Genomic DNA, 25968 nt, shown 5'->3' on the forward strand with positions numbered 1-25968 from the left:
AGGGGACTGATGACCTCAGATGTTAAGTCCCATAGTGCTCAGAGCCATTTGAACCATTTTTGAACTATCTGATTACGATTTTGGTCGCTTTGTTTCTGAATCAGCGAGCTGCCCATAGGAAAAAATCTTGCAGCATTTGCTTCATACTGTCTTCCATATTGTTTGGTACCACCCTACATCATTTTGTGTAAGATTTATTGAGACTTTATAGAACTTTTCTGCCTCCCAAATTTATGTGAATATTGTGCATTATAAAAGTCTGTTATATTCAAGCTTGACTTAGGTCTCAAAATTTCTTTATTGTTGTACAACTTTTCCATGGTTAGATTATCCACTAAAAACAAATATAACGTGTTGTACACCTGTAAAGATGGGGTTTAAGTTTTTGCTTATTCTTGAATTGAGAACAAGTGTGCGAGGTGAAATGACAAGTTTAATGCCGCAATATTTCTCACCACATTACAGCTTTTCACACGGATTTCAACTCGCCAACATAGAAACAGCGCAATGGATAACGCATCTTGTCCTCTCATGGCAGAACTGCCTCCCTCCACTTTGGTTACTTTTTCACGTCACGGCTTTTGCTGACCAATAGGAGCGTTCCTCTTAATTTGTAGAAACACCCTCTACCAATTTCAATGTCCCTTCTATCAAACTGCATCGAAACTTGAGTAGTTTTCTCCTTCATAGCGAGTTTCCGCCAATCGGACGTCTAAAGCACATTGACCTTTCAATGTGTCGCTCACGCTGGACGAAAGTGCGTCACTTGCTTTTGTTCGTATCCCGTTGGAATATCGAAACGTAGTTTTCTAAAGCTTCTTCTCTGCCCGTGTACCAATGCCCTCGCCACAGGCGGCCCTCCAGCTTGAATCACCTGCCTTGGGTCGCTGTCCTCTTTCCTTCCACCCCTCTGAGTGGTCGCCGGCGTAACTCCCGCAGCGCGGTTTCGCTGCACCGTTGTGGAGCTGGCTTTTCAAAACTAAAAGCGACTCGACTCGCATTCCCTGTTCTACGTTCCGCCCAAAGACATGCATTTTATAAGAATAGTGTGTCAATTACAGCCGATTGACTGTCATCCCTTTTTGCATTACATATTGATAGGCAAATGTTTTCATAACTGTCGATCTCCGTTAGATGTCATCTTCACCTTCTCATTCCAATTTGTAAAGGTCTCATGTAAAGTGCGAAACTGACCATTTATTCTGCCACCTAACACACCTAAGTTGTGGTTTTCACTGTGACGGTATTATTTTCGTTGCGTACTACGACCAAACACAACCAATTGTTGCTTGCAGTTAAATAGAGATACCATCGAGTTTCAAGGTACAATATGTGTCTGTTATGGTACTGCTCGGGGTGTGCCAGAGGAAAGCATCATGGTGAACTTAAGCAGCACAGTTTTAAAAATACTTCACCGACCGCCAGCTGCATCCAGAGACCCGTTCTACAGCGTTCTTCTCTAGTGGACTCGAGTTCGGGAGGAGTGTTGTTCAGACGCTCGCTTCACAACCCAGATTAAGGTTATTATTTCGTTTCCTTGATTAAAGTGAACGCTAGCTCGCAATTTCGCTTGAAAATAACAAGGCCAATGTTCTTCTCCTTCCTTGACCTACTTCTAGCTTCTATTTTGTTTCTAATGACCTCACTACCCGACTGGCCAAATAACCGACTCTTCATTTATTTTCCTTCCTCAGTGTTCATGGTGACAGTGTTGCAATATTATCTAATTCCTGTACATGACTATTCTTAGCTCTTGGCAGCTCGACGTATGGTGTAATGCTAAGTGTATTGAAGTATTACATGCATACCTCGTCCATCGATTTGAGTTTCAGGCCCCTGTTTATGTAACCCACTGCCACCAGGTCCGTTATTTCTCATATGTGACACATTTTTTCAGCTCCAAAGGCTACGGGGACGAACTGGCCTGGGGCTACGCGTGGCTGGCGAAAATCACCAACGATCAGACCTATCTGCAGAGGGCAGAGGAGGTGTACGAGGAGTTCGGACTCATCAACATAGGAGGCGGCCTGAACTGGGAGCAGAAGGCGTCGGGAGTTGACGTAAGTATCACAAGGCTGAAGGTAATGCCTGCACTGATATCAGTTTTATCTGAAGATTATTTGACACCGAAGACATAGCAATCTTCATTGTGGACGTGAGAGTATTGTTAAATTCATCAGTCAATCATGTATTGGATGTGTTGCAAGCTACGTCGACGTCAGTGCCCCACGGAATAATTCGCACATGGTCGGAATTTATCTGGAAGCTGCATAAAGCTACACTATTTATCAGTGAAGTAATCGGGTCGCTATTCCATGGATATTTGGCATAAAACTGCATATTAAATTTGTAAGTACGACGTAGAGTGGTGGGGTGTAGTACTGTATACATTAATTGTTGCTGCTGTCAGGAGATTCAAAAAAGGTCTTCTCAGGGGTACATTAAAACCAAAGGAGCAGCATGTGGTTATATGAAGCCGAAGGTGTTGGGTTGGCAGAAGAGCCAACACCGTGTTACTAGAGGAGGCCGAAATGCACGCGTTTTAGCTCACGCAGGGTGGCGTGAGGAGGGAAGGACTATACTGACGTGAGGTCTGGAACATGACAACGAATTAGAATTCAGAAAGCGGACGGAAGTAGTTTGATTCTTAACTTTCATCCATTAATGATGAACGTCGCTCCTGACGGTACATGATTCACAATATTATCAGTTCAGAATAAATTCTTGAAGAATATGGCGCTTTGCTAGGTCGTAGCAAATGACTTAGCTAAAGGCTATGGTAAACTCAAATGAGAGCGTATGTAGTCAGTGAACCATCGCTAGCAAAGTCGGCTGTACAACTGGGGCGAGTGCTAGGGAGTCTCTCTAGATTAGACCTGCCGTGTGGCGGCGCTCGGTCTGCAATCACTGATAGTGGCGACACGCGGGTCCGACGTATACTAACGGACCGCGGCCGATTTAAAGGCTACCACCTAGCAAATGTGGTGTCTGACGGTGACACCACACAAGGCTTGTTAAGAGACGTATGACGGAGAATGAAGAAACGCATTACGAAGCCCTAATGCAATTGAAAGGCGTGACAGCAAACATTCTCGGCTTGGAATAGTCACAAAGTACTAAATAATATTTTAGTTAACCGAATAAAAGATAATGACATAACTTTCACTATGATGCATGCCTGTCGATCTGATATCAGTCTGACGTGTTAAGTGCCAGATACTGACTTTACCGAGAACTTACTCCTTTGGCCTCTAGAGGATGAGTGCATCCACTTTCAGACCTTTTCATCATAGAAAAATCCGAGGTTATCTTCGGGAACGGAACCTGACACTTCAGAGTTAATACGAGTAACGGTAGCACACTGACGCTACTTTTTCGCTAATTCTATGCCGCTAAAGCACCTATTTGTAAACACCCACTTGAGGGATTGATGGACATGATACGGAGACATGTTGAGGAATAGATTTCTACGAGCAGCTCGCCAGGCCGTGAAGAACCAAGGAATGTGTACCGGCCGCCGTGTCGTCCTCTGTATTGCGACGTCATGCCGATGCAGTAGTGGGGGGGGGGGGGGGGGGGAGGGGAGGGGTACACGTAGTCTGCACACTGCTCTCCTGGCCTTTCGCAGACTTTACAGACAGTGGAGCGGTTGACACTCGGTCAAGCAACTCCCGAACTTGCGTCACGAGGCTGAGTGCATCCGTACCAGTCCACCCACGAAGGAAAAATCCTTGGCAGTATCCCGGTCATCCGCATCGCAGCCGTCTACGCTGACCACTTCACTACGGAGGCGGACTGAGGAATAGGCTGCTACTGATGAAATAAGAGAGATGCAGCCTCACAAATTCAATGTAAGAACTCTGCATGTGTATACTCACATGCGAAGTTTGTACATTGGATTTGTGAGGCGAAGTTCGTACATTGGATTTATGACGCTGCATCTCTCTTATTTCATCAGCAAACAACACCCAAAAAACTGGTGCACCCGCACGCACACACACACACACACACACACACACACACACACACACACACACACGAGGAAAGACCATGAGGTTAACAATGAATAAAAGATATGGTGTAAAGTTGATGCAATAAGTTGTTCTGAAAGCGGTGCTGATATTCGAGGTAATAAAAGTGGGTTAAGAGCTGTGAGCTATATGGGGAAGTTATCCTTGCATTATTGAGCAAGTATTTCACCAGGTATCCAGTCTAGTTTATCAAATTACCAACCAGACTAGCACTAATTATAATCTTTTAATAGTCATCTTACAACAACCGGTGAGAATTTTAATAAAAAGAAATAAATCAGTTTATATTTAGACATTTAGTTTAACATTGATCATTGTTCTGTTAAAATTTCAGCTTATTAAACTTGATTCATAACTAAACTGGTGCCTTATTTAGGTATGTGAAAATGTGAGTTTGCAATCTTATGGAACACATCAAATACGGAGCCAAGATTGGGAAACTTCATGCAACACTGCATTCATTAAATAACACACGAAGAACGTTGAAACATGTGCAAGAGGTAATTAACCACAGCCAACCGATTCAATTTTCACCCAAAGAAGTTACAGTCGTAGCGAATCCTGTCCGTCATGAAATTACCACACACTGGCATACTAAATTCATACTAATTGTCTGTGAAATCTCCTCTGAAAGAATAGCTGAGGGCTACTTTGATGACTACACCACGTGCTTCACGTGGTGAACTTGGTTTACACAAAGAGTGTAGCTCCACAATAATTTTGGTAATTAAAATAAAGTACATAGAAACGCAGTTTACAAAAGAAAAACCCCGAACTGGTTACTGTCGTCATACTATTAACCTGATGGGTCAATAATTGTATAAGCACGTGGTACTGGCCTCACAAAGTACACCCCACGTGGGTTGAACATAAAGAAAAGTTGCTATATTGAAAAATATTGTCAAGACGAGATGTTATAATCTCACACACATTCGCATTTAAGATTGGTGATCTTAGAGTTACAGATCATCAACTTGTGGTTCCACTTTGCTCACAAAGTAGTGACAAACCAACTACTGGAAGATATTCTGAACTTCACACTCGAATTACACTGTGTTGCAATTTAAGATAATATAAGATATTTTATATCTAAACCTGAAACAAAGGTGATTAAATTTTCAGTTAGGCTGAACTTAAGAAATCCATTGTCCTACAGACTTAGCACAGATGCGCTTAGCTGGAGATCTTACCACTTCAGATGCTCGCCGCTGACAGACTGGCTTGGGCCCCTACCAAGGGTGCCTCACAGATAAAAACGGAAGTGACCAGAGAGGTAGCTTCCTATACCAACATGACAAGCGACGGACGGGACCATAGCAAGAATAGAAAACCTCGTTGCTTTTAGAAAGCGTAGCTACCTCTTCCGACGTTGGTCCTACTGTTCTGTAGCAGACAGGCTTGTCTGCTACCATCAAGCATGCAACTAGAAATACATTCGCTCATTCATCCTTTCACACAGAAGGGAAGGAGGATGACAGTATCTTATTATATAGGTTATAAAAAAGAAAGTGCATGTAAGTTCCATATGAGACTGAGTGACATGAATTACATATGAACTGTGTTTTAAAGTGTAGTAGTGTGACAGATCGTTCTTGTTTATGTGTAAAAGTAACACGTTCCACTGCTCAGTCTCCTCCCAGATAGTCAGAAACACCACAGTAAATTTAGAAGTGGAATTTATGCCGTAAATGACAACAGATTTAAGAAATTAACATGAAAAGAATCCAACAGAGACCTTTCAATGGCTTCCATTTTTAATAGTTCTTTTCAGTATTTTTTAGACCACAGGAACCAAACGATGCACTACATCGAAGTGAAAGTAGTCTAACTGATATTCTTTCGTCGACTGCAGATTCAATACCAACAAGATGTGAATATTAGCAATAGAGTTTCCTCTTTAGAGTTTGAGTCCCACACACAATTAGAAAGGGCGAAATGGACAAAAACCTGGACGAATTTAGGTCCACCAGCTGAAGTTTTCCATATGCACCACTAATCCTAGCATTTGCATTCTGACTACATGATTGGTTTTTATTGCTTCCATTTCGATATGGGGATAATCTCATGGTAAAAGATTTTCAGCCTACTCTACAACCTACTTTGCTAAGTTCCTTCCTTCTCAGAAGAAGTTTTTTCAGCATCAGAGTCAAACAGTACAGTCTGGTCAAATGAACGATTGTGTTTCTTATGAGTTCCAGTAACACGATGTCCTGCGCCGTTTCCACATATTAACGTTCTCAAAATTTATTGTAGGACGCTTGAGAATAGTTTTGATAGTACTAAATTTCCATCTCTGACTCGATCAACTCTGAATATTTTCAGCCCTGATGACGTCTAATGCACACTATATTTACATGATGTGCATTACTGTGGTCATGCAGGTTGGATCAACGCCTGATTTTCTGGGGTTTATACTCACTATTCCGTTGTATAATTTCGTTACTGCAAGAACGTATGGGCAATTTAACTTCCTTCTAGCGAACAGCTTAAATCAGATTTTAGCGTCCATGAATTTCTATGACAAATGGACATAATTTCTGCTACAGTACAAAGAACGAGTGCCTCTGTACAGTGAGTTGCCCAGCGTGAACAACATTAAAGGAGCAGTCTGTGTATGTAGAGAGCACTGATACTGTATTTTATAATGTAGGAGAGTTCCGTAATAAATACCGAAAGATATTCCGCGCGCGTAGTTGCCGAGATTTGGTGTGGAATTTTGTACCCTGCTGCAGGGCAAAGATTTTAAATTAATAAAGGCTCTAACAGGCATCTAATAACGTACTCATAAAACACTGAAATTGAGAAATAAATTTGTTAAGCTATTAGGGACCTGCTATTCATCATTTTAATAGCTGTGCATTAAAATACTTCATTAAGCCCTCGAATCGGTTAATGTAGAGAGAGAAGACTTTTTTGTTCGGCTGTGCAAACACGAGCTGCACACATGTTTCACAGAGGACCGAATGTAAACTCTCGGAGGGAGATTATCAGCCGCTCCACGGCTGCTCTTTGTTTGTAAATTGCATTATGTGATTAACGAGTGACTTTGATGACTGAAGCTTGAAGGACAGCAGCTGTCCATTGCTTTGTTACAGGAAGGCAATAACTGCATTACCTTGACATTTATTTACGGATTCAGTTACAGGGAATTGATCTCTTCACTTCAAAAGGACGTATCTGTTGAACGGAACTCTGTGTGCGCTAGGATGAACACTGGCCACTTTGTATTCACAAATACAGCATTTTTGTTAGTAAATAGCAGATTTAGAGGAGTCTTACAGACATCTAAATTAGATGCAACTGACTGTCACAGCACTTTATTTGATAGTATTTTTTTATTTTTTAGGCTTTTCATATATCTGGTGTCAAAAGGAAAATGAAACTTCAGAGCCACCTTTACTCCAAATATACATGGGGTAACAAATTGCTTCACTGATAAATATGTTGTTGTTTTATGTAGTCTCGAGATAAATTCTGGACATAAGCAAATAACTCCGTAGGATACTGAAGCCGACATACATCGTGATACATCAAACGAATATTAGCTGCGATTTGGAAACTATGAGGGAAGCGGGCACCTGTCATCATTTATGAAGATTTTTGAACATGGCTGGCAGAAAGCAAGAATACCGAACGCCTAGAGAGAAGCCGTAATTCATCCGCTACAGAAGACAGGTGACAGGGCAAGCACCAACAATTACCGACACATATTTCTGCTTCCAGTCACCTACAAAATTATATGCAAAGCTGCATTCAATCAGGCAGACTGGCGGCTACCAGACGGGAGTCATAAGAAAAAGGATCTTGCCCAGAGCTCATTTTTAACTTGAAAACAATCCTCTGGTTAAGAACAACCTGGAACCTTCACACAGTCGTTACGTTCATTGATTTCAAGAAAGCCAATGCTTATGTAGACAGACAGACAGTATTTCCGTCAAGGAAAGAAATTAAGTGAATAGACAGTCATAGACACAACTTGAAAAATTAAATTCCTAGGAGAAGTTTCTGAACCTTCAGAATTAACAAAGACGCTCGGTAGAGCAATGGGCTCTCATCGATTCTCTTCGATCTGGCTTTAAACAAGGTCGTGAGAGAGTGAGATAAAGAACTACAATAGAAACACATTGAAGGAATACATCTAGGACCAGGAAGACGAAGATCTATGGTGAAATGTCTCGCTTTTGCTGACAATATTGCAGTATCGTCATTTTTATCTGTTTTCAGTCTTTCCCTTAGTTGCTCTAAATTCGTGGTGGTATGTACGGTCTATGCAACTACATGAAGGTTTACTGCCATAAACGTTTCGCTTCTTTTATTTGGGAAGCATCATTAGTGGTCTGAAATACATGTTTCTTTTTATACATACAATAAACGTATTATGTGATAGATATAGAATGCTGCTATATTACATTTTGCCGTGTTTTCCTCTTGCATTTTAGGGTGGAAGCAACCGTTGTAGCACAAGATCCGTGTAGCGAATGTATCGTTCGATGTTACGATTTCCAGCGCTGTTAACAGGCGTGTGGTTCTGGAGACGTATTAGTTGGTTTTCATAATCCAGCTGGACGATTTCTGACGTTCTCTCATCCACATTTGTGAAATTGCATGTTCCACTTTCAATTTCTATTTGGTGATCAACATATGTTTGTTTTCGTTGTGTAATATTGCTAACTGCTGTTGTGTGTTTGTCTGTCTTCTGTTCGTGTTTGATGTTTTTCATTTGTTGTGTGTGTGTGTGTGTGTGTGTGTGTGTTATGCCATTTTTTAAATATGAGTTTGCGTATGTGTGTATTTTTCTGGGTGCAATTTTTTTAATTAATAATACATATGCGTTTGTATGTGTGTATTTTGCTGTGTGTAAATGTGCGAGCGTACACACACACACACACACACACACACACACACACACACACACACACACACACACAACAAATGAAAAACAGCAGCGTGCCGATGTGGTCGAGCGGTTCTAGGCGCTTCAGTCTGGAGCCACGCGACCGCTACGGTCGCAGGTTCGAATCCTGCCTCGGGCATTGGTGTGTGTGATGTCCTTAGGTTAGTTAGTTTTAAGTAGTAGACTGATGACCACAGATGTTAAGTCCCATAGTGGTCAGAGCCATTTGAACCATTTTGAAAAACATCAAACACAACACAAACAAAAGACGGACAAATACACAACATCAATTGGGAACATTGCGCAAGGAAAACATGCATATATCGATCTCCAAATCGAAATTGAGAGTGAAAGTGAAACATGCGATGTGACAAATGTCGGCACCTGCTAACCAACCATTATCTGGTCAGTATTTCGGTGGCGGCGTGACAAAGATGGTCGGTGTTTGATGTAATGGTGCTTACATAATTTGGCACACATGGTTTTTAAATAATTAAGATGCCCGCATCTATCCCATAGACAATAGTCATATTCATATAAGTGGTTACTAGCTCTCGAGCGGTGAAATGGAGCCTCTGGTGACAAGATGAAGTTTAGATGGTCCGTCTTGACCTTTTGGGATTTAATTCTCTTTGCATTTATTTGTAGTTGCACTCCAGAGACGACTTCATCCTTGTCCATTTATGGCATGCACATGGGCAGGTTAGTAGATATCTTTAATTTCTTTTTAATTCTCCGCTGTGAAGAACATGGTGTTTTCCCCTGTGAAGTGTCCATAAAATTTTCCTATGTGTCTTTTCAGGTCAAGCACGTTTTATCATATAATATCTGTTTGACAATAGCCTTTAATATAAGAGGCGATAATTCTCTTTTGTAGCGCGTAGTGAAATTGACCTCTGTCGGTCGATAGAGAATACGGGCGATGAAAGGGCGTTGCATCTCCGTTCACGCAATTACCATATTATTTACATGTAAAACATAATTTGACCTATGCTAGTCATTTGATATTACATGGCAATGAAGTGGCGTTTTTCGTTCACTCACGCGTTAATTTTAGTAATAAGATAAAAAGTTATGTCATCTTTCATTAATAGCGATGGGTGCGTTATGCAGCATTCGTTGTGAAAAGGCCGATATATTGTAATACATCTACATTTACATCTACACTTATACTCCGCAAGCCACCCAACGGGGTGTGGCGGAGGGCACTTTACGCGCCACTGTCATTACCTGCGTTTCCGGTTCCAGTCGTGTATGGTTCGCGGGAAGAACGACTGCCGGAAAGCCTCCATGCGCGGTCGAATATCTCTAATTTTACATTCGTGATCTCCTCGGGAGGTATAAGGAGGGGGAAGCAATATATTCGATACCTCATCCAGAAACCCACCCTCTCGAAATCTGGACAGCAAGCTACACCGCGATGTAGAGTGCTTCTCTGGCAGACTCTGCCACTTGAGTTTGCTAAACATCTCCATAACCCTATCACGGTTACCAAATAACCCTGTGACGAAACGCGTCGCTCTTCTTTGGATCTTCTCTATCTCCTCCGTCAACTCGACCTGGTACGGATCCCACACTGATGAGCAATACACAAGTATAGGTCGAACGAGTTTTTGTAAGCCACCTCCTTTGTTGTGGGCTACATTTTCTAAGGACTCTCCCAATGAATTTCAGCCTGGTACCCGTCTTACCGACAATTAATTTTATATGATCATTCCACTTCAGATACTCCCAGATCTTTTACAGAAGTAACTTCTACCAGTGTTTGTTCCGCTATCATATAATCATACAGTTAAGGGTCCTTCTTACTCTGTATTCGCAATGCGCTACAATTGCCTATGTTAAAGGTCAGTTGCCACTCCCTGCACGAAGCGCCTATCCGCTGCAGATCTTTCCTGCATTTCGCTACAATTTTCTAATGCTGCAACTTCTCTGTATACTACAGCACCATCCGCGAAAAGCCGCAGTATAAGTCAGGGTAGTGTGTCCGAATTTATATAAATCCACGCATAGTTTGTTACATTTTAGCCATAATCTGGTGCAGAGGATTCATGTTTAAGATTTTCAACCTTTCTATAAATTATTTGTTTTAAGATATAACTGCGTTTTTTTATCTTTGACAGTCATGGTATCAGTTGCCCGCCATGTTGATTCGTAGCGCGTTGTCTAGTCCTGCTTAGTATCACGTGAGCTCCCGAGGCCCACCGCACGGCGTCCATGGAGACGAGGCGCACGCCAGAGCTTACGTTAAGTCTTGGTGTTGATTTAGTACTCAATTACCACATTTTTAAAATGTGAATAGGCTTTTTCAGGCTGAATTAGTTTTATTTATAGACCATGCCCTCTTAGACAAATCATAGATTCTCGTATATCTTCTGAAGAAGGCTCAATTATTTGGGTTGGTTTCATTACTGCAGTCGAGGCTGATAGTTTCTTATTTATTAGATTATCACGATTGCTGACTGTGCTGCAATGTTGAAAGTACAAAGAAGATGAAAACAGCTGTGTGGGGCACTTTCTTTCATCGAATATCAACCGATGAAAAGCCATGTCATGCTTTGTGGGCCGCGGTGGTCTCGCGGTTCTAGGCGCGCAGTCCGGAACTGTGCGACTGCTACGGTCGCACGTTCGAATCCTGCCTCGGGCATGGATGTGTGTGATGTCCTTAGGTTAGTTAGGTTTAAGTAGTTCTAAGTTCTAGGGAACTGATGACCACAGCAGTTTAGTCCCATAGTGCCCAGAGCCAGCCATGCTTTGTGTCCACCTCCAAACACTTGGTGTAAATATAGGCAAGCTGAATTTTCTTCCATCCTGCATGAATAAACATTCTCTTCCTTTGACAGCAATGGAGGCAATCACACTTATTTACAGAGACCTGGTGAATCCTGAGCTTCTAAAGAAGTGCTTATGTGGGAAGACCCAGAATATGAATGAGTACTTCAAAAATGTACTTGTTGGCCTTAGTGTCTGATACTGTAATAACTTTTAATGGTGGGAACTATGAAGGACTTAAACTTCTAGAGAAGTTAGGAGCCGGCCGCTGTGGCAAAGCTGTTCTAGGCGCTTCAGTCGGGAACCGCGCTGCTCCTACGGTCGCAGGTTCGAATCCGGCCTCGGGCACGGATGTGTGAGATGTCCTTAGGTTGGTTAGGTTTCATCAGTTCTAGGTCTAGGGGACTGATGACCTCAGCTGTGAAGTCCCATAGTACTTAGAGCCATTTGAACCATTTCGAGAACTTAGGGGTAAGATTTGGACAGAACACAGATAAAGGACTGCGGGAACTGGATGAGCTTCGTGTACGTGAAGCAGAGTTAGCTGTCAGCAAGTGACAAAAAAAGCAAGAAAGAAAAGGAGGAGCTGGCCGGTGTGCCCGAGCGGTTCTAGGCACTTCTGTCTGGAACCGCGCGACCGCTACGGTCACAGGTCCGACTCATGCATCGGCCATGGATGTGTGTGATGTCCTTAGGTTAGTTAGGTTTAAGTAGTTCTATGTCTTGGGGACTGATGACCTCATATGTTAAGTCCCATAGTGCTCAGAGCCATTTGAACCATTTGAAAGAAAAGGAGGAGGCATGTACAGGGCTGTTGTGACACTAATTAAGACAATCTTGTGCATAAAAGACGCAGAAATGTAAGTCTGTATAAGAATTTTTAATAAAAACAGTTTTAAATCTCAATATTTCTGAACTAAATTTCTTGCAATAAATGACCTGTTTTCAAAAAAAAAGTGCTGATGGTAGAGACATGAAATTTTCACACCATGCCAAGTGTGAGATTCAACACATATGGTACTATAATAATTAAAATATCCTGATTAGTTTTATTTTTATGTTCATTTATTTACAAAATTTTGTCCCAAAATTGAGTGTTTGAAAAACAAAATGATAACATGCTCCACAATAAAATTTTAGTAATAATTCTGGTTCAGTGTATCTAGAAAAGTGCATTCTATATTTATGGAAAATTGGAATTTGGGGTTTTGAAAAATTTCCAAGATAATGGGTCACAGAATTGGATAATTTAACATTGTTGGCATAGGGCATACAATGTCATCTTAAAACCATGGCCCGGTGAGATGGGTCCAGATTTCAGTTGTTAAGAGCTGATGGTAGGGTTCTAATGTGCCGCAGCTTCCACGAAGTCATGGACTTTAGTTGTCAACAAGACACTGTGTAAGATGGTGGTGGTTCTGTGACGGTGTTGGCGGTGTTTACATGGAAAGGACTGGGTCATCAGGTACAAATGATCATTGATTGGATATAGTTATGCGGCTACTCGGAGATCATCTACAGCCACACACAGATTTGGTGTTGCCGAACAACGATGGAATTTTTATGGCTGACAATGCACCATATCATCGGACCACAATTCTTCGCGATTGGTTCGAAGGACGTTATGGACAGTTCGAAGGAATGATTTGGTCACACATGTCTCCCAACGTGAATCCCATGGAACATTTACAAGACATAATCAACAGGTTAGTTAGTGCTCAAAATCCAGCACCGACAACACTTTCGCAGTTATTGGTGGCTGTAAAGGCAGCATGGCTCCATATTTCGTCAGGAGACTCTCTACGACTTTTTGAGTCCATGCTACGCCGAGTGTGTGCACTATACAGGGAAAAAGGAGCTTTGACGCGAAATTGTGGGTTATGATTTTTGTCATCTCAGTAGAAGTTTCTCTTCACCCGTCAGGTTAGCCGAGAGCGCTAATGCTCGGCTTCCTGGACTCGAGTACGCGCGACGGCCGCGGATCGAATCCGCCCGGCAGATTACCGACGTCGGCCGGTGTGTCGGCCAGCCTGGATGTAATTTTAGGCGGTTTTCCACATCCCGCTAGGTGAATACCAGGCTGGTCCCCACGTTCCGCCTCAGATACATGGCCGGCAGACATCCGAACACGATCGCAGTATTCCTTGGATTAAACTAGACGCAGACAGCTGGGGTACGGGGTGGCGGCAGAAAGAGCATCCGGCCAACCCTTAAAACTAACTTTGCCAAATCCGTTCCCAACCGTGCCGATCCTGGGAAACCGCGGGAAAAGGCACCAGCACAAGAAAGAAAGAGGAAAGTGTAAGTTTCTCTTCGCCTAGTTTGAACCTTCTTGTACGTTTACCTGTTGCGCAGACGATTGCCCGAGGTTTGTCTTCGCTTTTGGAACGTATCGGAAGTGACCATTGAACAACAGAGCTGTCGAGGCGCTCAGCCGCTACGCCGCGGTTCGCCGCAGAAGAGGGGAGCTTAGCGTGCGAGCGCCGTGGTTTCGCTGGCCATTACGGTCCACCGTAGTGTTTCATTAGCAGCCGCTGGCAGGCGTGGCGCTGCGGTCTCCGGCCCTGCTGGAGTGTACACTTGGCGACAGCTGTGCCTACCGCAGACCTCGTTACACTAATGCGGCTGCAGGCGCCGACGGCCATGCTAACAGGACCGCGTTAAGCGCCGATTCCGGTGCTCTCTTATCGCGAATGGCGGGTGTGATTTCAACTGTTGCAAGTAACAGTGTAAAGAAATAATACGGCAACGTTACTGCTCATTCAAGGAGACAAATTGATACATGTGTGTGTTTGTGTGTGTGTGTGTGTGTGTGTGTGTGTGTGCGTGTGTTTGTTTGTTTGTTTGTTTGCTTGTGTGGTGTGTGTTCATTCTGACATGTCCAAAAGGACCGACGCTACTCGCACAGGGGTTGTCGGTGGATCACGATAGCATATATCCTTCAACTTTCCCCCCAGGAAGAAATCCAGGGAAGTCAGATCTGGTGTACGTGCTTCGACGACCAATCCACCTGTCATGAAATATGCTATTCAATACCGCTTCAACCGCCAGCGAGCTATGTGCCGATAATGCATGATGTTTGAAGTACATCACCATTCTGTCATACAGTGAAACATCTTGTAGTAACATCGGTAGAACATTACGTAGGAAACCAGCATACATTGCACCACTTAGATTGTCATCCATAAAATGGGGGCCAGTTATCCTTCCTCCCATAATGCCGCACCATACATTAACCCGCCAAAGTCGCTGATGTTCCATTTGTTGCAGCCATCGTGGATTTTCCGTTCCCCAACAACGCATATTATACCGGTATACGTTACCGCTGTTGGTGGATGACGCTTCGACGCTAAATAGAACGCGGGCAAAATATCTGTCATCGTCCCATGACTTCTCTTGTGCCCAGTGGCAGAACTGTACACAACTTCCAAAGTCGTCGCCATGCAATTCCTGATGCATATAAATATGGTACGGGTGCAATCGATGTTGATGTAGCATTCTCAACGCCGGCGTTTTTGAGATTCCCGATTCTCGTACAATTTGTCTGCTGCTGATGTGCGGATTAGCCGCGTCAGCAGCTAAAACACCTACTTGGGCGTCATCATTTGTTGCAGGTCGTGGTTGACGTTTCACATGTGGCTGAACACTTCCTGTTTCCTTAAATAACGTAACTATCCGGCGAACGGTCTGGACACTTGGATGATGTCGTCCAGGATACCGAACAGCATACATAGCACACGCCCATTTGGCAGTATGATTACAATAGACTTACATCAACACGATATCGTCCTTTTCTGCAATTGGTAAACGGTCCATTTTAACACGGGTAATGTATCACGAAGCAAATACCGTCCGATCTGGCGGAATGTTACGTGATACCACGTACTTATCCGTTTGTGACTATTACAGTGCCATCTGTCACAAAGCGAGGAAAGTGGCGTAACTAAAACATTCGTTCTACACGAATATGTAATAAAAATGTGGGTTCCTATTTTTTTTTTAGAAATGCAGTTGATATCCGTTTGACCTATGGCAGCGCCATCTAGCGGGCCAACCACAGCGGCATCTGGTTTCCCCCTTCAAGCAGGACGAGTTACGTTCTTTGTAGTTTTTTCGTTTGATGACTATTTCGTGAGATATTTGGCCCGGTCACTATCAATGGATCACCCAGTTTATAAAGCCAGACGGCTAATGTCCTCTTCAGTGCACACGTACATCAGGATCCAACTCTTATGGTAATCGGAGAATTTGAGAAATGCTGCGAGTAATGAGGATAATAGGCAAGTGGCACTACATTAGTAGTGTGTGGACAAGTATAAAATTTGGGTCTGATCAGAAGCGCGCTAGGATATTGGGTGCAACTGCAATTGCCACTGTGCCCGGATGGCTGTGATATTCTGGACACAGACGAACCTCGCCTAGTGTACGGATCGGCGGTAAGTGTTTCTTAGTGCGACAGATGGTGGCCTTCATTATCCCTACGACTCCTCAACAGATACCTCCTCGCCTGCTCCTCTTTCCGGACTGCTTCATACAAACTAAGACGATCTCTGTAAAGTGGCTTTGTGGTCATGCAGTTGTTTGCTGACGGCGAGAAAAATGTACTTGGTTTTTGTCACTTCCTTAATCAACAACATTGTGCTGTTGTCCGCAGTCCCAAATACAGACAATTTTCCTCTAATTTAATTTGTCGTGTCTTTCTTAAACTATTCTGGCGTTGCGGTGTTACTGCAATGAGGAGTTGATCCACGAATTTTCCCCTCTTCCTACTAGTTATTCTCTGATCACTGGGCTGTTGTTCTCAGCGACGTCGGTTTCCTGATGCATTCGATGGTAACAAAATGAAACCTAAAAAACATAAATAAAAAATAAATAAATTACACTGAATGAAAAATCTTGTCTCCTTCACATGCTTTGTACCTCTACTTCGTGTTCACTATGCTTTACGTATTTCCTGCGGGAGAGAACAGGACATTGAGGTCAGACCTAGGGTTACGGCCGCTGTCCACGTTGCCCCCATTGCTTCCGTTGGGCGCCAGGAACGTTGCAAAAACAAACAAGACAAAATAAAAGGTGGTGTCTTTGACTAAAAGAAGTTTTCAATCAATGTCCGCTTGCAGCCAATGTCTGTAATTCCTGTGTGTCTTAATAACCTTGTTATATAAACGTGTATTGCCCAAACATGTTTTATCATAGTTGCTCCATCGTCACTGGATTCCCATTTTATTAATAAAATTTCTCTAGTACTCAGTGGCAGTCATCCGTTCTATCATTACAGTTTTCAGTGTTTCGCACTGTTACTTCCTTGGTACCATTGCAGAGCACCACGCTTTCTCACAGCAGCAGGCTACGACGGAACATACTCTGTTTGTGATCCGTTAAATGTAAATGTAGGCTTCAGCGGCCGTTGTCACAGTCAATAAAATTCTTCTGGGGTGGAGGCCGCTTTGTCATTTGTAAAATCCCGACGTTTTGGCCACTGTTGCAAGGCGCCTTCCTCAAGGTGTATTGCTAACTGCTGAATGTGCACTAGTTTGGACACTTATATTCTATGAAGGAGTGGATATGAGGGTGAGGAGGAAGGGTATTAGGAGTTCATTTTATTGGTCTTTGCAACGCGTATTGTCTTTGGCGGAAACGGGCGTTTTTCATTGGAGTTTCCTTTACTGCTTTCCATCGGTGGAAATCGGCGAATAGGAAACTGAGCGGCGACTACAGCGTAGCGTTGTTAACTAACTGCCTAGTATCGACTAGGCCGCTCTGTCTACCCTCCACCGCTGTGGCGGACCGCGTGCCTGTTGCTCTGCGAGAGCTGTCCTTCCGCAAAGCTGTCACAGCTGGAAGCCAAGACTCTTCGAAGTCGGCACCCGTCTTCTCTACATAGTGCATCGGTTATGGTCGTGTCGATTTAAGCTCAACCGCTCCCTTATGTGAGGAAGGAAGTCGTGCACTCTAAGTCCCTTATCACTTACACCTTACTCACCTTGCCATGTTCCCAAAAGCCAACTTTTAAGTTGACATATAGTCTGTATCGATACAGCAGTTATTGTGTGAACCTTATCTGGCCTCCGCATCTTTAACGAGTAGTTTTCAATTCAGTATTTGATTGTGATATCCATGGGGCACCACAGAGGGTGCATCCATTGTGGCGGCGACGAACACTCCAAGCTTCATCAGCAGGACTTTTCTCTGCTCTGGTCTGACTGACGCGTAGTTGGTGATCATGTTCAGTCTATATGCCCACGAGCTAGGTGCCAAGCTGAGTGCTGAACTGAAGAATGCACAGTGGTATGTCAGTATTACTGGAGAGATTGTCTGTGCTGTTTGAATTTAAACTCAGCAGTAACTTTTTTTTTGGGGGGGGGGGGGCATTTCCTGTTGTTAGCCTTATATGTTCGTGGAGAGTCAATTTCTTATCTACATGTACCCTAAGATATTGTATAACATGTGCTTGTTTGATGTTTGTATCCCCTGTTTTAAATGCTAGATTCCTTCGGAGTGATCATTTCAGTAAAGTGTATGTTGTTTTGTTTTCGGCTATCCGGAGGCTATTGTGGTGACACCACTACGTAATTGTTTGTAGTATTCTACTGGCTTTGTTTTCTAGCTGCTTTCTGTTGTTTGCAGTGAATAAAAGTGATAGATTGTCTGCGTGGGCGACAAATACGTCTTACCTGGGGCTCTATTCTGCATCGTTCATACCGATCGGTGTAGTAGGTTAGTCTGGTAGTGACGTCATTTTCGGTTATTTATCGAAGTATACTATTCAGTAAGCTTCTGAGACCTGTTACCGAACGGTCCTCCCACCGATTTTACGACAATTGTACCGAGAGGTTTTGGATTTCGGTGCGGCCCTGTCGATCGGTGAGCTGTGGTAGATGTACACCTGAAATTTGTTATTTTAAACATATTTAGCGGTTTTAGCGTTGGATTTAGTGATTGTGTTACTAAAGAATCACCAGACGATGCATCCAGTTGGGAAGTGAGTTCATAATATACTATTGTCCTTTGTTAGAAATATGGTTAGGTTAGGTCGTTACTGTGAATGATTAAATCATTAAAAAAAGTTTTCGGTCAATATTCTCTCAAAATAACTGTTACTATTTTATGCAAATAAGAGTTTAAAGACCATTAAATATCAAGACATCAGCTCTGCTTACGTATATTACATGAGTGTGAACTGACGTTACTAGTGACTTCGTGTACTTTTTCCCACAAATGGTTTAGTTAGCAACTATCGAAACGTGTTTACAACTTCCAAGTAACAGTGGACAGCAATTATGTGAAGCCTGATATTGGAAAGCTTCCCAACTATCATGCATTTATGACTTACAAACACCGTTTGGCAATGAAGTCAGCCTACGTTCCTCTCCACAATAGTAAAAGAATTGAGCTCTGTGTTACTGTTGTTTGGCGTGGCGAATTGATTAGAGTGCGTGGATGTGATACGAAAGGACACGGGTTCAAGCACGGTTATTACTTACATGTAAGAGCGCACTTCCTCAGTAATGATTTCGTAATTTCTGTGTGTTTAAAAATAGAAATATAATATTGTTGTGAGTGAAACAACCGACAGCGACCTTTATATATTTTCTTGTCAGAAATAATTCACCACATTTTTCGAATATGTAGCGATTTCCGAGTGTGCGGTTCGACAGGAATCTAAGAGCACAACTTAAATTACTGGGAATGGAACTAGCAGCAGTCACCTTCATAATCGTGCTTGTCACAAGTATTTATCTGCGATCGAATACTCAGCAACAGTAGACAGCCGGCCGCGGTGGTCTCGCGGTTCTAGGCGCTAAGTCCGGAACTGTGCGACTGCTACGGTCGCAGGTTCGAATCCTGCCTCGGGCATGGATGTGTGTTATGTCCTTAGGTTAGTTAGGTTTAAGTAGTTCTAAGTTCTAGGGGACTAATGACCACAGCAGTTGAGTCCCATAGTGCTCAGAGCCATTTGAACCAACAGTAGACAGAGATGAAAGATCTCCGCCGTAATATTTGTAGACTGTAGCACCATATACGAAACATTTACATTCATGAGATGCATGTTATAAACTTCGACTAACTGCAGGAGCTTTCGAAAATGCGTTTTTTTTTTTAAATTTTGTTTTTAATACCCAAATCGTTGACGTATCGTATAGGTAAGTGGGTACTTAATCATGTGGATCTCTTCGAGCGAGTTATAACCACATTCTGTTTATCTTCTTATTCGTTGAAACTCTCAGAAGCAATTTTTAGGGTGTTTTTATAGATGTATTAGTACAATGTGATAGTACACACTACTCTAACTCATTTTCCGAAACGTGAATCCAAAGCACGAGAATAAGATGACATAATGCGGCATTTACGACAATCTACAGTCAAATACGCTATTTTTTCTGTACTTCGAAGAATAGCGCCCCTGTGTCTCCTGCCAGCCACTTTGTATTCGTGGCACTGTGCGCATTCGCGGATCTGCGGCCGCTTGCTTTTGATTGGCCTGAACGACGCGAACCGACAACTGCGCTTCAGTTCTCTAGACCCGAACGGTATCGCTTTCGAAATGCATAGTGAATAACACAGGGGCTCTAATTCGAGTACTAGACCGTTCGGTGCTCTTCAGTACCGAAACGATCGGCACAATAGCGGAAAGATATACAATAGGTACCCTGTCATCTTCATTTGGAAGCTGTAGGAGGGGATCGATTGTAAAGTCCCACAACATGAGGCAGCAGATCGAGTCCTGAGGATAGCCTTTGGTAATTCTTTTAATTACTTACCGGCTGCCCATTCGTCATGCTGTTAAAAATTTTGCAGCGTTTCGTCCGGTCGGAGAGCTACTTGTACAGCACTAGAGGCACTGCTCATATGTGTGTGAACTGCTACTTTCTCGTTTCGCAGGCGGTGCTGGCCAACATCTCCAGCAACGGGCAGTACCTGGAGCACCTGCGCGGCACCTGCAACTACCTGCTCACCAACGAGAAGCGCACGCCCAAGGGCCTGCTCTTCCTCAGCGAGTGGGGCTCCCTGCAGGTCGCCGCCACCGTCGCCCTCATGTGTCTCGAGGTGAGCACGTCTTCTGGCGTCCGCATTGTGTGACACGCGACATCGAATGTTTTACTTGTACGGTCGTAACTGAAATTAATGCTAATTGACTGCCATGTTACTACACTACTGGCCATTAAAATTGCTACACCAAGTTGAAATGCACATGATAAACGGGTATTAATTGGACAAGTATATTATACTACAACTGACATGTGATCGCATTTTCACGCAATTTGGGTCCTTAGATCCTGAGAAATCAGTAACCAGAACAAATACCTCTGGGGATGATAACGGCCTTGATACGTCTGTGTATTGAGTCAAACAGAGCTTGGATGGTGTGTACAGGTACAGCTGTCCATGCAGCTTCAACACGATACCACAGTTCATCAAGAGTGGTAACTGGCGTATTGTGACGAGCCAGTTGCTTGGCGACCATTGACCAGACGTTTTTAATTGGTGAGAGATCTGGAGAATGTGCTGGCCAGGGCAGCACTCGAACATTTTCTGTATCCAGAAAGGCCTGTACGGGACCTGCAACATGCGGTCGTGCATTATCCTGCTCAAATGAAGGGTTTCGCAGGGATCGAATGAAGGGTAGAGCCACGGCTCGTAACACATCTGAAATGTAACGTCCACTATTCATAGTACCGTCAACGCGAACAAGAGGTGACCGACACGTGTAACCAGTGGCAACCCGTACAGTCGCGACAGGTGATACGCCAATATGGCGATGACGAATAAACCCTTCCAATGTGCGTTCACCGCGATGTCGGCAAACACGGATGCGACCATCATGATGCTGTAAACAGAACCTGAATTCATCCGAAAAAATGACGTTTTGCCATTCGTGCACCCATGTTCGTCGTCGAGTACACCATCGCTGGCATTCCTGTCTGTGATGCAGCGTCAAGGGTAACCGCAGCCATGGTCTCCGAGCTGATAGTCCATGCTGCTGCAAACATCGTCTAACTGTTTGAGCAGATGGTTGTTGTCTTGTAAACGTCCCCATCTGTTGACTCATGGATCGAGACGTGGTTGCCCGATCCGTTACACCCATGCGGATAAGATGCTTGTCATCTCGACTGCTAGTGATACGAGGCCATTGGGATCCAGCACGGCGTTCCGTATTACCCTCCTGAAGCCACCCATTCCATATTCTGCTAACAGTCGTTGGATCTCTACAAACGCGAGCAGCAATGTCGCTATACGATTAACCGCAATCGCGATAGCCTACAATCCGACCTTTATCAATGTCGGAAACGTGATGGTACGCATTTCTCTTCCTTACACGAGGCATCACAACAACGTTTCACCAGGCAACGCCGGTCAACTGCTGTTTATGTATGAGCAATCGGTTGGAAACTTTCCTGATGTCAGCACGTTGTAGGTGTCACCACCGGCGCCAACCTTGTGTGAATACTCTGAAAAGATAATCATTTGCATACCACAGCATCTTCTTCCTGTCGGTTAACTTTCGCGTCTGTAGCACCTCATATTCTTGGTGCAGCATTTTTAATGGCCAGTAGTGTAGTTTTGGTGAATCACTGGTGCTAACTGCTCTAATTTCTGTGGCAGACTCCGTCAGTCACACGTAACCACTTCACTGTCCTCTTTTCCTCACGTCCTTCCTTCGTTCGCGGCAGGTGTCGAACCTCGGCCTGGACCAGGAGACGCTGCAGGCGTTCGCCAAGCAGCAGATCGACTACGCCCTGGGCGACGCGGGTCGCAGCTACGTCGTGGGCTTCGGCGAGAACCCACCGCTGCGGGCGCACCACCGCGCCGCGTGAGTAGCTTTGCGCTCCGTTCCTCTCCCACTGTACTGTCCTACCTCACCTGCTCCAAAAATCGTCACTCACCTCTTTCAGCTGTGGCCATTCCTCCCCATATTTCACAACTCCCTCCAAATACACTCCCTCTCTCCGTTTCCGGTCACTTCCTCCTGCCCGTATCCTGCACCAGCTCATGAAGAACCCACGCCTTCTCGAGCACCAAATCCAAATTAGTCTCTCCTACATCTCCCAGTAGTTCATCGCACACCCTGCATTTAAGAACAACGGATTTCTGTAACGGATATAAAAACGTATACCATATTCCTTTTCTCTACAGACACTCCACATACTGACACAAATCAATCTCACCACCTTCCTCTTCCAGACTGTAAAATCACACCTGAGATGTTTCCGACGTACACCGAGTACATTTTCCAAATCGTCCAAAATGAAGGCTTCATCCCAGCTTTTCTCCAACCCAACTGCAGAGTTACTCATCTAGAAATTCCTGGTTTCAGCCTGCGTACATACACATTTTACTTCCTTTCTCACACAAAATTATCTCCAAAGCCCTCGTTACCAAAATTCCACACGCAAAGTTAGCAGTATTCTACAGTATCAAGATTCGCACATGTATCACCATATTTATACAGTCACTCACAAAATATTACAGGGCTTAAATAATAAAATATCACCAGATGGTATTTTTTCTGATCTTTCCAAGATGTTGAAGTGGATAGATCGTGCTACTTTCTCAGAAAAAGTTAAATTTTATGGAATTAATAGCTTTCCACACGACCAATCTGTACAGTACATAACAAACAAAATGAAAAACGTTGAGGTGAATAATTCAAACAATGCTGAAATAGACAAAAATTTAGCGATTGGGGAGAAATCATGAAGGGAGCCCCAAATGGTTCAACCTTGGATCCACTCCTATTCCTTATACACATGAGTGACATTCGGCAAACGATACTGGTGTTATAACAAATACCATTAGGGAGAGGGCAACGAGAGTGATTGTTAACGATGATTTTCAAGTGGTTCTTTGTAAATGGAATCTACCTTAGTTTCTATGTAACGAAGTAGTCTCACCGTCAATTCATGTAGCACATAAAGTGAAGTCAGTGAAAAGGCTAGAATGTTCCAAATTTTTGCTGAAAACTCGAACGGGAAGAAGCATGTAAATTAGCTGCTCAAAAGATTAAGTTCAGCTACATTTGCTCTGAACATAATTTCTAAGCAGCTAATTTACATCCTTCTTCCAGTTCAAGTTTTCAGCAATAGCTACATTCGCTGTCCCGTCATGAACCATGGACGTTGCCGGCGATACAGATGGCCGTACCGTAGGTGCAACCACAATGCTGAGGTATCTGTTGAGAGGTCAGACAAACGTGTGCTTCCTGAAGAGGGCCAGCAGCCTTTTCAGTAGTTGCAGGGCAACAGTCTGAGTGATGGACTAATCTGGTCTTGTAACATTTCAACCAAAACGGCCTTGTTGTACTGATGCTGCAACGGCTGAATGCAAGGGAAAACTACAGCCGTAATCTTTGCCAAGGGGATGTAGCTTTACTGTTTGGTGAAATGATGATAGCGTCCTCTTAGGTAAATTAATCCGAAGGTAAAATAGTCCCCCATTCGGATCCTCGGGCGGGGACTACTCAGGAGGATGTCGTTGTCAGGAGAAAGAAAACTGACGTTCTACGGATCGGAGGCTGGAATGTAAGACCCATTAATGGGACAGTTAGGTTAGAAAATTTAAAAAGGGAGACGGAGAGGTTAAAGTTCGATATAGTGGGAATTAGTGAAGTTCGGCGGCAGGAAGTACAAGACTTCTGGTCACGTGAATACAGGGTTATAAATACAAAATGAAGTAACGGCCGTGCAGGAATTGGTTTAATAATGAATAAAAAATTGGAACGCGGATAAGCTTCTACTAACAGCATAGTGATCGCATTATTGTAGATAAGATAGACACGAGGCCCACGCCTATCACAAGTTTATATGTCAACTAGCTCCGCAGATGATGAAGAGAATGAAGAAATGTATGGTGCGAGAAAAGTAATTATTCAGATAGTTAAGGGAGACTACGAAAATTTAATAGTCATGGGGGACTGGAATTCGATAGTAGGAAAAGGAAGATAAGGAAAAGTAGTAGGTGAATATGTACTGGTGGTGAGTAATGAAAGAGGAAGCCGCCTGACAGAATTTTGCACTGAGCATAACTTAATCATACCTAACACGTGGTTTAAAAATCATGTATACAAGGAAGAGCCCTGGAGACACTGTAAGGTTTCATATAGATATAATGGCAAGACAGATATTTAGCCAATGGCTTTGCCGCAGTGGTAACTCCAGTTCCCACCAGATCACAGAAGTTAAGCGCTGTCGGACTGGGCTAGCACTTGGATGGGTGACCATCCGGTCTGCCGAGCGTTGTTTGTAAGCGGGGTGCACTCAGCCCTTGCGAGGCAAACTGAGGAGCTACTTGATTGAGAAGTAGCGGCTCCGGTCTCGGAAACTGACATACGGCAGGGAGAGCGGTTTGCTGACCACATGCCCCTTCATATCCGCATCCAGTGACGCCTATGGTCTGAGGATGACACGGCAGCCGGTCGGTACCTTTGGGCCTTCATGGCTCTGGGGGAGGAGTATAGTATAAAGACAAATATTTAGGAACCAGGTTTTAAATTGTAAGACATTTCCAGCGGCAGATGTGGAGTCTGAGAACAATTTATTGGTTATGAACTGTAGATTAAAACTGAAGAAACTGCAAAAAGGTAGAAAATTAGCGAGTTGGAACCTAGATAAACTGAAAGAGAGTTTCAGTGAGAGCAACTTTAAATGATTGACAAGTACAGACGAAAGATATGCATTTGAGGAAGAATGCGCAGCGTTGAGAGATGAAATAGTGAAGGAAGCAGAGGACTAAATCGGTAAACAGACGAGGGCTAGTATAAATTTGGATAACAGAAGAGATATTGCATTTAATCATGAACGGAGAAAATATAAGGCAGTAAAACAAGAAGGCGAAGAGGAACACAAACGTCTCAAAAATGAGATCGACAGGAAGTGCAAAATGGATAAGCAGGGACGGCTAGAGGACAAATGTAAGGATGTAGAAGCATGCATCACTATGGGTAAGATAGATACTGCCTACAGGAAAATTAAAGAGAGTTTTGGAGAAAAGAGACTCCCGTTTACGAATATCAAGCGTTCCGATGGAAAACCAGCCCTAAGCAAGGAAGAGAAAGCAGAAAGGTGGAGGGAGTATTTTGTGAGTGTATCCAAGTGTGTTGTACTTGAGGGCAATATTATGGAAATATGGAAATGGACGATGAAGATGAAATGAAAAACATGGAACTGCGTGAAGACTTTGACAGAGCAGTGAAAGACTGAAGTCGAAACAAGGCCCCAGGAGCAGACAACATTTAATTAGAACTACTGACAGCCTTAGGAGAGCCAGCCATGA

General features: G+C 43.5%; 1 protein-coding gene across 1 annotated transcript in view; it reads left to right on the top strand.

Annotated features, from left to right (window-relative positions):
- Positions 1 to 25968, top strand: part of LOC126278622 (endoglucanase A-like) — a 95125-nt gene that overhangs the window by 36171 nt on the left and 32986 nt on the right. Inside the window, exons 5-7 of the mRNA XM_049978861.1 lie at positions 1898 to 2060; positions 20581 to 20745; positions 22371 to 22510. Of these exons, the coding sequence (XP_049834818.1) occupies positions 1898 to 2060; positions 20581 to 20745; positions 22371 to 22510 (468 nt within the window). The remainder of the gene's footprint in view (positions 1 to 1897; positions 2061 to 20580; positions 20746 to 22370; positions 22511 to 25968) is intronic.

This window comes from Schistocerca gregaria, chromosome 6 (genome assembly GCF_023897955.1).
Source record: "Schistocerca gregaria isolate iqSchGreg1 chromosome 6, iqSchGreg1.2, whole genome shotgun sequence".
Lineage (NCBI taxonomy): Eukaryota > Metazoa > Arthropoda > Insecta > Orthoptera > Acrididae > Schistocerca > Schistocerca gregaria.